The sequence below is a fragment of the Syngnathus acus genome, chromosome 14, assembly GCF_901709675.1.
Source record: "Syngnathus acus chromosome 14, fSynAcu1.2, whole genome shotgun sequence".
NCBI classification, from domain to species: domain Eukaryota; kingdom Metazoa; phylum Chordata; class Actinopteri; order Syngnathiformes; family Syngnathidae; genus Syngnathus; species Syngnathus acus.
Window position 1 is genome coordinate 7,614,482 of NC_051099.1, and position 11,846 is coordinate 7,626,327.

Genomic DNA, 11,846 nt, shown 5'->3' on the forward strand with positions numbered 1-11,846 from the left:
ATCACACTGCAATTTCAGAATCCATCAATACTACACAAAAACACAATATAAACAATACACAGCTGTGCCGCAAACATCATCTGGAGCAGTTTAGAATCAATATTAATCTAATAACATGACAAAAACATGAAAAAAAATTGGATTAAATGCATCATAACTCACCGGAGCTGCTGATTATTAGATTGTTAGATGCGTTTCCTAGTTGAACTTGCTTTGCTCTGACCTGTCAATCAAAGAATGGAAACATGCTGACACCGTTGTATGCTAGATGGCCCTTTTTAATTAAACTTTGCACGGATTTAGTACAGTCGATGAATTGAGTTGTCTTGTGGCTTTAGGTTTGACACACTAGAACCAGAAATGAACAACATAGGGACCAGTGTCACCGATGTGAACCGGGTGGCTGAGCAGCTGCTGACTTCAGACAACTGCAACAAAGACCAAATCCATCAGACACGTGATCATCTGAACAATAGGTTAGAAATGACACACGATGCCCCTAATGACCCAGGCACAAAGCAACACAACATAAATAATTACCGTCGCTATCATCCCTAGATGGAAAGGATTCCAGAAACTGGCTGGTCAAAAGAAACAAGGCCTGGAGTCAGCCCTCAATATCCAAAATTACCACTTGGAATGTAATGAGATCCAAAGTTGGATGAAAGAAAAGACCAAAGTGATAGAATCTACTCAGAGCTTGGGAAATGATCTAACTGGAGTGATGGCGCTACAGCGCAAACTCACCGGCATGGAGAGAGACCTCGAAGCTATCCAGGTATGTAGTAACCTCACTCTTGGAATGTGGAACCATGAAGGAGTTAAAAATTCTTGTTTGTGTCCTTACAGGGGAAGTTAAATGACCTGAAAGAGGAGGCCAAAAAACTGGCGAAAGAGCATCCAGATCAAGCAGGGGAGATTCAAGATCGCCTGGCAGGGATACAGCAAGTGTGGGAGGAGTTGAACTCCACCATGAAACGGCGTGAAGAGTCTCTGGGTGAGGCCAGCAAGCTGCAGGGCTTCCTCAGGGATCTTGATGACTTCCAGTCGTGGCTATCCCGCACCCAGACAGCCGTGGCCTCGGAGGACATTCCCACCTCTCTGGTTGAGGCTGAGAGTTTGCTAGCCCAGCACGAGAATATCAAAAACGAGGTGGATAACTATAAGGACGACTACGAGAAGATGCGAGTGGTCGGTCAGGAGGTGACCCAAGGTCAAACGGATGCCCAGCACATGTTCTTGGCCCAAAGACTCCAGGCGTTGGATACCGGCTGGCATGAGCTGCGTCAAATGTGGGAGAACCGGCACAGTCTTTTGGCCCAAGCATTCGACTTCCAGACCTTCTTGAGGGATGCAAAGCAGGCGGAGGCCTTCCTCAATAGCCAGGTTAGGAAAAAACTGCAAAACCAAGGCTTCTTCCTATGATCACAATGGTTCTAAAAATATACAGTCTGAGCTAGCTTTGAGCAAATACTAGACTGCCGGTTGGTGTGCTGAGCGGAGAATCACAATGTTCCAGTCATGAATGAGTAACAAAAGACATGTTAAACCTAGATAATTAGCCAGTTGAACCCAGACAGAAAAAAGAAAACATTCCTTTCTAACATGATGTCTGTAATATGTCCCGGCGTCACTGTATTTTGTGTTAAAGTGCTTGTCAAGAAAGAGCAGAATTAGATTACAGTTCAGTTCAGAACATTCCTTTCCTCTCTTTGTAGGAGTACGTATTATCCCACACAGAGATGCCGGCAAGTCTCCAAGGAGCGGACGAGGCCATTAAAAAATATGAAGATTTCCTCACCACCACAGAGGCCAGCGAGGAGAAGATAACGGGTGTTGTGGAGGCGGGAAGGCGCCTCATTAACGATGGCAACGCAAACTCTGATAAGATCCAAGAGAAAGTGGATTCTATTCAGGAAAGGTTGGAGCATATTTCAAACAGGTCATTTTTCGTTCGTGAAGACATCACAATTTAATGATCTCGCTGTCTTTGACCAGGCATCTCAAGAACAAGAACACCGCCAATGAATTGCTGGCAAAACTTAAGGATAATCGTGAACTGCAGCACTTCCTCCAAGATGGACAGGAGGTATGGATATAGCACATTTGTAGAAATAACCCTAATGCTAACATTGTTGCCTAATATCCTTTTGTCTATTGTTTAGCTCACATTATGGATTAATGAGAAGATGCTGACGGCTCAGGACATGTCCTATGATGAGGCTCGAAATCTTCACAGCAAGTGGCAAAAACACCAGGCCTTCATGGCAGAGCTGGCCTCTAACAAAGACTGGCTGGACAAAATCGATAAGGTGTGAATGTAAAATTACACCCAGAGATGAAATCAAGAATCATTTTCATGCTTGTCACTTTGTCTCATATCAGGAGGGCCAGGCTCTTGTGGCAGAGAAGCCAGAGTTGAAACCTGTTGTTCAGCAAACCCTGGAGGACCTTCAGCGTCAGTGGGAGGAGTTAGAGAGCACCACCCGCACCAAAGCCCAGTGCTTGTTTGATGCTAATCGGGCAGAGCTGTTTACACAAAGCTGCTGTGCTCTGGATGGCTGGGTGAAGAACCTTGACGGTCAACTGCATAGTGACGATTATGGCAAGGATTTGACCAGTGTCAACATCCTGCTCAAGAAGCATCAGGTAGACCACGCTAGTGATGCCTTGGTAGTGACAAATAATACTGATTGTCTCACACTCTGTTTTGTGCCTGTGTAGATGCTGGAGCACCAGATGGAGGTCAGGGAGAAGGAGGTGCAGTCACTGCAGTCTCAAGCCTTGGCTTTGTCTCAGGAAGATGCTGGAATTTCTGAGGTGGACGGTCAACAAAGGCGCGTGACTGACAGCTTTTCCAGCCTCCAGGAGCCTCTTAGACTGAGGAGACAGCGGCTACTTGCCTCCAAAGAGGCACATCAGTTCAATAGAGACCTAGAAGATGAAATAGTGAGTTTAATTTTTATATATTGGATTAAAAAAAAAAGTCTATTAACAGGATTTCAAAGTCACTTGCTGTTTCGACTGAAGATAGTTTGTGTAAAATCATTGGTGTTATTTCTGGCCCGTTAGCAGGTAAATTGCATCAGTAAATATATTTGTTCACGTTTGTTAATTTTCAAGATTACAAAAAATGAATATTCTTCATTCATACTTGACCAAAATGTCATTCCTATAGTTGTGGGTGAAAGAACGGATGCCCTTGGCAACCTCCACAGAGCATGGAAAGGATCTTCCTACAGTGCAGCTACTTATCAAGAAGAACCAGGTATCGTGACTTCAACCTTTAGCCTCGGAAATAGGACAAATCATGCATTCATCCATAATTCAGGAAAGAGATTTTCTGATTGTGACCAATCCGAACAGCATCCACACAAACCGATCATGTCTTTTGTTTCTGATTCAGACATTGCAAAAGGAAATCCAGGGACATCAACCCCGCATTGATGACATCCATAAGCGAGGAAAGACTCAAAGTCAGGTTGACAGCGAGCGACAGTCTATTCTAGAGGAGCGCCTTGTTGAGCTGAAAGAGCTTTGGGACCAGCTGATTGACGAGACCGACAAACGCCACGCTCGTCTGGTGGAGGCCAATCGAGCGCAGCAGTTCTACGCCGATGCGGCGGAGGCAGAGGCCTGGATGGGAGAGCAGGAATTGCACATGATGTCGGAAGAGAAGGCAAAGGTGAGACAGACAAAACAAATCGGGCAGACTTCATTGAAAATGCATGTAACTGTTTGCCTCTCAGGATGAGCAGAGTGCTCTCGTGATGGTGAAAAAGCACCAGACTCTGGAACAAGCACTCGAAGACTATGCCCAGACCATTCACCAGTTAGCCAACAGCAGCCGGTTAATGGTTACCAGTGAACACCCAGAGAGGTTAGACAATGCATCGACTGTTTTCTCACACCTGTTTATGAGCAAAGTACACTCCAAACGACTGATTGGCATGCTTTGTGTTTCAATTTGACAGTGACAGAATCACATTACGACAAGCACAAGTTGACAAGTTGTACGCCGGGTTGAAAGACCTGGCGGAGGAGCGCCGCGGGAGGCTTCAGGAAAGACTTCGTCTGACCCAGTTAAAGCGGGAGGTGGATGATTTGGAACAGTGGATCGCAGAAAGGGAGATGGTTGCTGGCTCGCATGAACTAGGACAGGACTATGAGCATGTCACGGTACGTTTTATTCCACCGCCGGCGTGTCCTGATGATGGTGCTATGCTATGGAAAATGTAACTGAAATTATTTTTACTTCCCACAGATGCTGAGGGACAAGTTCCGTGAGTTTGCCCGCGACACTAGCACAATTGGCCAAGAGCGCGTGGACGGCGTAAACGGACTGGCAGACGACCTCATTGAGTCCGGTCACCCGGAGAACGCCAGTGTGGCCGAGTGGAAGGACGGGCTAAACGAGGCCTGGGCCGACCTGCTGGAGCTGATTGACACACGCACGCAGATGTTAGCAGCCTCCTATGAGCTGCACCGCTTCCATCAGGATGCCATGGAAGTTCTCGGCCGCGTTAAGGAGAAGCGAGAGGCACTGCCGTCCGACCTTGGCCGGGATCTGAACACTGTCCAGCATCTACACAGACAGCACAATACTTTTGAAAATGACATTCAGGCCCTCAGCGGACAGGTGACCTGACCTACTGATAAAAGGCTTTGTGAGTGGAAGAATGACTTTCTCCATTTTGTCTTTTTACCCCAAGGTGAACCAGGTGCAAGATGATGCTGCACGGCTGCAGAAGGCCTACGCCGGAGAGAAAGCTGATGACATTAACCGGAGTGAACATGCTGTAAGCTCCGCCTGGGAAGGTCTTCTTAAGGCCGGCGAATCCCGTAGGGTGCTCCTCCTCGACACCGTGGAAAAGTTTCGCTTCTTCAACATGGTGCGGGACCTCATGCTCTGGATGGATGGGGTCAACCTGCAGATCGATGCGCATGACAGCCCCAGGTTAGTACATAATGAGTTTCTTATTATAGCCGCCCGCACCTGACTTTGTATTCTGTTGTTGCAGGGATGTCTCTTCCGCAGGCTTGGTCATTGCAAATCATCAAGACATCAAGTCGGAGATTGAGACCCGAGCAGACAGCTTCACAGCTTGTTTTGACATGGGGAACACACTCATCAACAATAACCACTACGCCACAGATGAGGTCATTTTCTCTTGCTGCGATTCACCCTTTACAATAAACATTATGACCATGTCGTTGCTCATCAAATCTTCATTTTCAGATCCGGGAAAAGCTTGCTCAGTTACAAGAAAAGAGAGACAAAATCAACAAAAAGTGGCAGGACAAGATGGACTATTTACAAATTAGTATGTGACCTAATCTTTTACTGCTGGCGATGACATTTGCTTCCATTGCACAAAAGTGAAACTACATTTCTCTCCTTGGCTTGCCTTTCAGTGCTCGAGGTATTGCAGTTTGGACGTGACGCCTACGTTGCCGAGTCTTGGTTGGCCGGGCAAGAACCTCTCGTGCGGACAGCAGACCTCGGCTCCAACGTCGATGAGGTGGAAAGTCTAATAAAGCGCCACGAGGCCTTTGAGAAACTCGCCGCTTCCTGGGAGGAGCGTTTTGTGCAGTTGGAGAAACTTACCACAGTGAGTAGACTAAATTCAAATAAAATTGTGACGTAAGGTTTAATTCTTCAGTTTTGAGGGCTTCATTTTAGAAATGCTAACTGAGTGGGTGTTTTTCAGCTGGAGGAGCAGGATATTCAGAGGAGGCAAGAGGAAGAGGAGAGGGCGCGACGGCCCCCCACCCCAGCGCCGGTGGAGGAAGTGGTGCAATCTGAGGCAGAAAGTCAAGTGCATGACTCAGCTGCCAGGTAAAAAGCAAAGGTTGATTTGTGTCAAACATAAAGCTACCCGCGGGTACACAGTGTCAACATTATGTTTGCTAATGAGTCTTATCACTCACTTTATCAAACACAGAACCAGTCTGGACCAGACCACACTGAATCAGTCGGTGTCTGTGAACGGAGTACACAGTGACAATGACACGTCACAGGTGAGAGATTGCCTTTGGTGATTCACATTCAGTTTTGAAAAGAAATGATCGTTAAAAGCAATCAAAAATATACCCTCACATTGTGAATCAAATCATTTCTTGTCAGTAATGCCTGTTTCATTTGCATTCCAAAAAAGGCCTAGATTCTAAGTGTGTCATTCAAACATTGTATAACTGTACTGTCTGCTTTGTCTGACTTATCAGCAATGTCGGGACATTGTTATAAATGCAGGGTGGCACGTACATCGTCATCATCATTATCTATGTTTAGATTCCACAATGACTGCTCGTCAAATGACAAGATCAAGTTTAAAGTCTACGAATGAGACTACTCGGGAAGATAGCATTGTTTTGTTAGGAAAGACACACTGGTATAATTTTTAACAATGTCCTGTTGCGTTTTTACCAGCAGTCGCTATCGCTATCATTGTCAGTGGGATCGAAATCAGAGGCTAAGCGCGTGTGTAAACCAAAGCAGCCGCAGCGTGTGAGTACCAAGACTTGGTTAGCTTTGTAGCCTCCACTCAGCGCCTGGTCAACCGCAGTGCCATCGCTCTGTCATAGGCATCGCTTGATCATTTTGTCATGGCCTCGTATTTGGCAAGTGCACTCCAAGGCATGATTCACATTCATAGATCAAGTGTACATTTGCTCTTATGTATGTGCTCATACTGACCAGGACATGAGTGAAGGTAGAGATGTATATGTGGTGCGATGTATTTATTTGATATGTAGCTTGTTCTAGTCCCTTGCCTGTATATTCCAGTTACCTTAGCTACCTCCCCCTTATCAGCATAGGGGTACTATCTATATTTTCGGGGGGTGTAATTTCTGAAGTATTTATGACAGGTGTGGCATGTAGGTTTCCAGGAAGTGTGGCTGTAGTGTAATTGTATGTCTCAAGTGCACATAAATGTACAGTTACACACATGCAGCGCTGCCATAATGTGTCATTATACGGACCTGCTGAACTGACTTAATGATGATATACGTGAAGCGACTGTCATTCAAGCTTTCCATGTGAGCCTGTGAAAAGCTGCTTTGCCCCCACCAACATTCCGCTTATCCACCTCCCACCTCCGCTTAATGTTCTGCTCTGAACCACAGGGCTCCGAATCGGAAAACGGACCAGGTCGAGACAGCGGCTTGGCGTCCTCCCGCCTCGACCCGTCTGCCACGTTACCGGGCCGAGGCGGAGCTGACGCTGACCCGGACACCATGGAGGGCATACTTTGTCGAAAACAAGAAATGGAGTCGCACAGTAAAAAGGCTGCTACCAGGTAACAAACATGTACATCAAAATAAACAATGCATTTTTTGGTGTGTTCATTTACACCAGTGGTTCCCAAAGTGGGCGGTACCGCCCCCCTGGGGGCGGTGGAAAGATCTGGGGGGGCGGTGAGGAAGAAAGGGGCGGTAGGGGGGCGGTAGGGGGGGCGGCAGTCGATTTGTACACAACACGCCGCTCTGGCCCAGTCAGATCCGACAGCATAGACTACAAAAGCAAAAGCTCAGGTTTGTAATTTCAAGCTTGTAATGTTCAGAATTTTATCTTATAATAAAAACCGCATTCTGGCGGTCAACATCATCTTGAGTTCAAGTCAACATGAAATTGGGGACTCGCCAGAACGCGCCGTGTTGTGTTGTGTTGAGCTGGTTAGGGCAGGGGTCCCCAACCACCGGGCCGCGGACCGGTACCGGTCCGTGGGTCACTTGGTACCGGGCCGCCAAGCCGCACAGACTTTTTTTTATCGATGATCAATTAATTCAGGTCAAGACACTCGTCCCGGTCACGTGACATGTTTCCCCAGTCGAGCCCGCAAAGCCAATATGTGGCGACAGGCTAACTAACCAGGCAGTGAAGCATTCAAAACTGCTTCAACACATGGAGACCAAGCATCCTGCAATAAAAGACAAACCTTAAATCACTTCGGGTGTCATTGTCTCCGATTACGTCTAGATGGGACCGGCTCGTTTCTGAGAAACAAACTCAGTGCTCCCACTAATTCAACGTAATGGTAATGATATTATAAATGTATTATTTATTTATTTATATAAATGTATTATTTATTTATATAAATGCCGGTCCTTGGGGGGGGGGGGCGCTAGGAATTCACTGGGAAGCCAAAGGGGGCGCCAGCCTGCAAAAGTTTGGGAACCACTGATTTACACACTTCCAATTACTTTTGTGTCATCTCACAGGTCATGGCAGAATGTATACTGCGTCCTTAGAAAAGGAAGTCTGGGTTTCTATAAAGATGGCAAGAGTGCCACGAATGGGATTCCATACCACGGAGAGGTCCCAATCAGCCTTGGAGAGGCTGTCTGTGAGGTCGCACATGACTATAAGAAGAGGAAACATGTATTCAAGCTCCGGTGAGTGGATTACCTCACTTTTGCCTTATTACTGTATTTCCTAATTGAATGGATGGATGGCGCAAAAACAACTGAGCTGCATTAAAAAAAAATATCGTAAATGAACCACCCTTTAGTGTCAGAGTGAACTGACCTTGAGAACGGTGTGCTTTCAGGCTAGGCGATGGAAAAGAGTTCCTATTCCAAGCAAAGGATGAGGTGATATACAATGGACTTTCTAAATATCTTGTACGTATTTGTGCTGTGAATTGGTTGATTACAAGTGTCTTTTGTCCACCTCAAGACGGAAATGAGCGCCTGGATCCGCTCCATCATCAGTTCCATTCCATCGGGCTCAGGAGACTCGCCCGGAGGTCCGCGGGCTCTCAGCCGCGCCATGACCATGCCCCCAATGTCCCCCATCTCGCCCGGCTCAGGCGATACCGGAGCCGTGGCCATGCGCAACAAAGATGGCAAAGATAAGGATCGTGAGAAAAGGTTCAGCTTCTTTGGCAAGAAAAAATAAGAACTTTTGTCAAAAAGAAATTCAGATGGAAGCAACCCACTAACTGAACGAGGCAGACGTAGAAGTCCCAAACCACACATGGTCTCAGTGCAGCCCAGAGAAGCACTGTATTTCGACAGCTACCGAAAATGTACTCTTTTCTTTCATCTGGTTTTATCTGTTGCTTTGCTTTTGATTTACCAATATTTCCCAACCAAGTGCATCATAATCACTGAAGCCCCACGTTCAGAGATACAGCACGCGGTCATCATTAATACAACCAATGTTGTTTGAGGAGGTCCACTAATTCAGTTCTCTTGCATTGTGTGCGCTGTTATCCTGCCATGTGACCCCCTCCCCCCCTGAAAGCTCTTCTCTTTTAGAGAGCAATTGTCTCAGACCCTTTTTTCTGCTTTATGAGCTTGATGTTATTAACCTGACCAATATTAATGCTGTTCTGATTATTATTTATCTTTTGTTATTGCTGGTTTGAAGAAAACTAATTGACTTGATTATCCATGTTGTGGAGAGAAACAAAGTAAAACTAGTTGAGACTATTGGCTTTATCCTTGTATGTATTATAATTTCTTGTAGGAATGACGGTACGTGAGTTTTTTTTAATAAAGCACATTTAATTTTAGCAGTCTGCAGTAAGTGAACACAAATTAAATTGGGACATTTATATATATTTAATAAGCAGTTTGATTTTATTTTGTATTGCTAAATATGCCCTAATAATCATTGGAGTGAAATTTTCTGCTTGATTTTTTTTTTTTTTTGTCTGTACAAAGCAGAGAAAATTAGTTTTTCTAGTGTGTGTGTGTGTGTGTGTGTGTGTGTGTACGTGTGTATGTGCGTGCGTGCGCATGTGGATATGAGTTGTGATGTGGAGTTGCACGTCAATATTACTCATTAACAGCCTGATGGATGCTACTTTTTGGTATTCAAATGCAGATGAAAATAGAACACAAATACAAAATATTACTGGAATTCTTTTCTGGCGATTTTTTTGGTTACTTCTGTTTTTGTAAACTGACATGACCAAGGAGTTTTTTTTTCTTTTTTTCCCCCCAGTCATCACTCTGGTATTCTGGGGCTGTTAGTAGATAATAAGCTGAAGCACATTTGGTGTGGCAGAAATGGACAGATGGCAGCACGTGTCCAGTCACAGTTGGCATGGCTGCTGTGGATTTGATGTAGGGAAGTAGAATATCCACTTTGTGCTGCCAGAGTGCCGCCTTACTTGAAACGATACCCCGGACCCCTGTTCACAAACCTACCTATACCCTTCATTCAAACCCTTTCCAAAATAAGCTTTCACACTTGAGATAAGAATGTGATCTAATTTGGGTACGGACTATATATGTTGGCCGAATGTGATAAAAACATCAAGGTCCTGTTAAGTAGGGACACGTTTTAAATCCTCAAATGATATTTGTGCTTTGTGGCATGATTATACTGTAGGTTATCTTTGTGTATCACCATTAACCCATCTGTGTGGATTTATGCTGAGAACGTGATCGCTTCATTATCAGGGTGGAAGAACAATATAAGTAATTGGCATCTATAATCTCTAGAAATAAGATAGCTCAGTTCATGGAAAAAACACATTAGGCATTCTATTAGAATCTTCCAATTACTGTACATGTCCAACGGTATTCTGTGAGGTGGTAGAGCAGTTTTCTATTCATAAATATTGATAATTATTGTCACTTTCATCCAGATGTCAATTTGCCTTTTCTCACTGCCAAAATTCAAAGAGATAACAATACTGAACTGGAATGTTTGGGTTATGTTACACTTGATTTGATAATCGTAATCCGTTACATGCTGATCACAATGAGACTGACAGAGAGAGATGTAAGCCTACATAATGGTTGCACTGGTTTGAACTGTAATGCTTGGCCTTATTTTGTAGTTCCAAATGATTGTGGAACCAGTACAACCATTGCTCCAATCCGAGTACAGGGTGACCAAAGGTCCACTTTGGTCGACAGTTTGAGGAAGCCAAGTTACGAAGGTTAATAATGCATAAACAAGTGACCATTGGCACTGTTAGTTACATTGAGCACAATGATTCAAATGTCACAGTGGATGAGTCAAAGGTCTTAACATTTGAATGTATATCAATTGGGCCAAATTGGTCATCGAAGCAAAAAAAAAAAAAGCATAAGTGCTCTCTCTTCCACCCTCACATGAACACTGTACTGCATGCTTGAAGCGTGTGCAAATTCTCTTCAGAGGACAAGAACGAAAAGTTGGTAGGCTGTGAGAGCACTCGTGAAAATAAAGGTTCTGAATGAAGAACAAGAGCACTGAAAAAGGGTTATTTTTTTGTTGAAAGAGGCAGGGTAATCGCAGACTGGTTGGAACTGTAATTTTTTTTTTCATCCAGTGGTTTGTCTTGCAGCATTGGATAAAACTTTCATTTTCTCTTTACTTTGGACAATGTTTTCTGTAGTTGTTAATAACACTACTATTAATTGCTATTATGATCATTATTGCTACTGTTGTTACTATTACTACTGCTGTTACTAATGCAACTTGTTGCAAAAAAGTGTAATTGCTGTCCATTTTCAGGTACGTGTCTGTAATAGCAGACTCTTCCACATGGTGTCAGTGTGCCGTGGAGCATTTTCATTACAATTCCAGAAATGTTTGTTGACTTCTGTATCTACAGCTACAACATTAGGAAGAATAAAATCTGGTTTAATCAAAGATGTGCTGTTTTTGGGGGAGTAAATTATGAACTCTGATATTTTTCATGAATTACTGGAGGAAAGAAACAGCAAAGTTTAACAGTTTGCCCCTACGATTGCCTGTTTGTCCCAGACAACCTCCGCACGCTCGTGCCGCAGTGGGCGCACGACTGCCATAACGAAATCGCCCGAACTCAGTTCTTGGTGGAGTAAGGAGCCAAGAACTTGCGACCTGAACCGAGGCTCAAAAGCAAGCGCCAAAGCCA

The 11,846-nt window shown here is 44.7% G+C and overlaps 1 protein-coding gene across 6 annotated transcripts in view; it reads left to right on the forward strand.

Annotated features, from left to right (window-relative positions):
* LOC119134181 (spectrin beta chain, non-erythrocytic 1) overlaps nucleotides 1–11,599 on the forward strand; it is a 29,599-nt gene extending 18,000 nt beyond the window's left edge. For 2 of the 6 annotated variants that reach the window (XM_037270692.1, XM_037270694.1), the window contains exons 16-39: nucleotides 339–476; nucleotides 559–778; nucleotides 850–1,386; nucleotides 1,719–1,921; nucleotides 1,999–2,089; nucleotides 2,166–2,312; nucleotides 2,386–2,649; nucleotides 2,725–2,949; nucleotides 3,179–3,268; nucleotides 3,407–3,685; nucleotides 3,750–3,880; nucleotides 3,975–4,179; nucleotides 4,265–4,639; nucleotides 4,713–4,957; nucleotides 5,022–5,160; nucleotides 5,240–5,324; nucleotides 5,416–5,612; nucleotides 5,712–5,839; nucleotides 5,946–6,021; nucleotides 6,431–6,508; nucleotides 7,129–7,301; nucleotides 8,224–8,397; nucleotides 8,553–8,595; nucleotides 8,681–11,599. In XM_037270692.1, coding sequence (XP_037126587.1) covers nucleotides 339–476; nucleotides 559–778; nucleotides 850–1,386; nucleotides 1,719–1,921; nucleotides 1,999–2,089; nucleotides 2,166–2,312; nucleotides 2,386–2,649; nucleotides 2,725–2,949; nucleotides 3,179–3,268; nucleotides 3,407–3,685; nucleotides 3,750–3,880; nucleotides 3,975–4,179; nucleotides 4,265–4,639; nucleotides 4,713–4,957; nucleotides 5,022–5,160; nucleotides 5,240–5,324; nucleotides 5,416–5,612; nucleotides 5,712–5,839; nucleotides 5,946–6,021; nucleotides 6,431–6,508; nucleotides 7,129–7,301; nucleotides 8,224–8,397; nucleotides 8,553–8,595; nucleotides 8,681–8,902 — 4,465 coding nt within the window. In that variant the 3' untranslated portion in view covers nucleotides 8,903–11,599. The remainder of the gene's footprint in view (nucleotides 1–338; nucleotides 477–558; nucleotides 779–849; nucleotides 1,387–1,718; nucleotides 1,922–1,998; nucleotides 2,090–2,165; nucleotides 2,313–2,385; nucleotides 2,650–2,724; nucleotides 2,950–3,178; nucleotides 3,269–3,406; nucleotides 3,686–3,749; nucleotides 3,881–3,974; nucleotides 4,180–4,264; nucleotides 4,640–4,712; nucleotides 4,958–5,021; nucleotides 5,161–5,239; nucleotides 5,325–5,415; nucleotides 5,613–5,711; nucleotides 5,840–5,945; nucleotides 6,022–6,430; nucleotides 6,509–7,128; nucleotides 7,302–8,223; nucleotides 8,398–8,552; nucleotides 8,596–8,680) is intronic. The other 4 variants (XM_037270691.1, XM_037270693.1, XM_037270696.1 and 1 more) reach the window with 4 other exon arrangements.
* The last annotated feature ends 247 nt before the right edge of the window (nucleotides 11,600–11,846 follow it).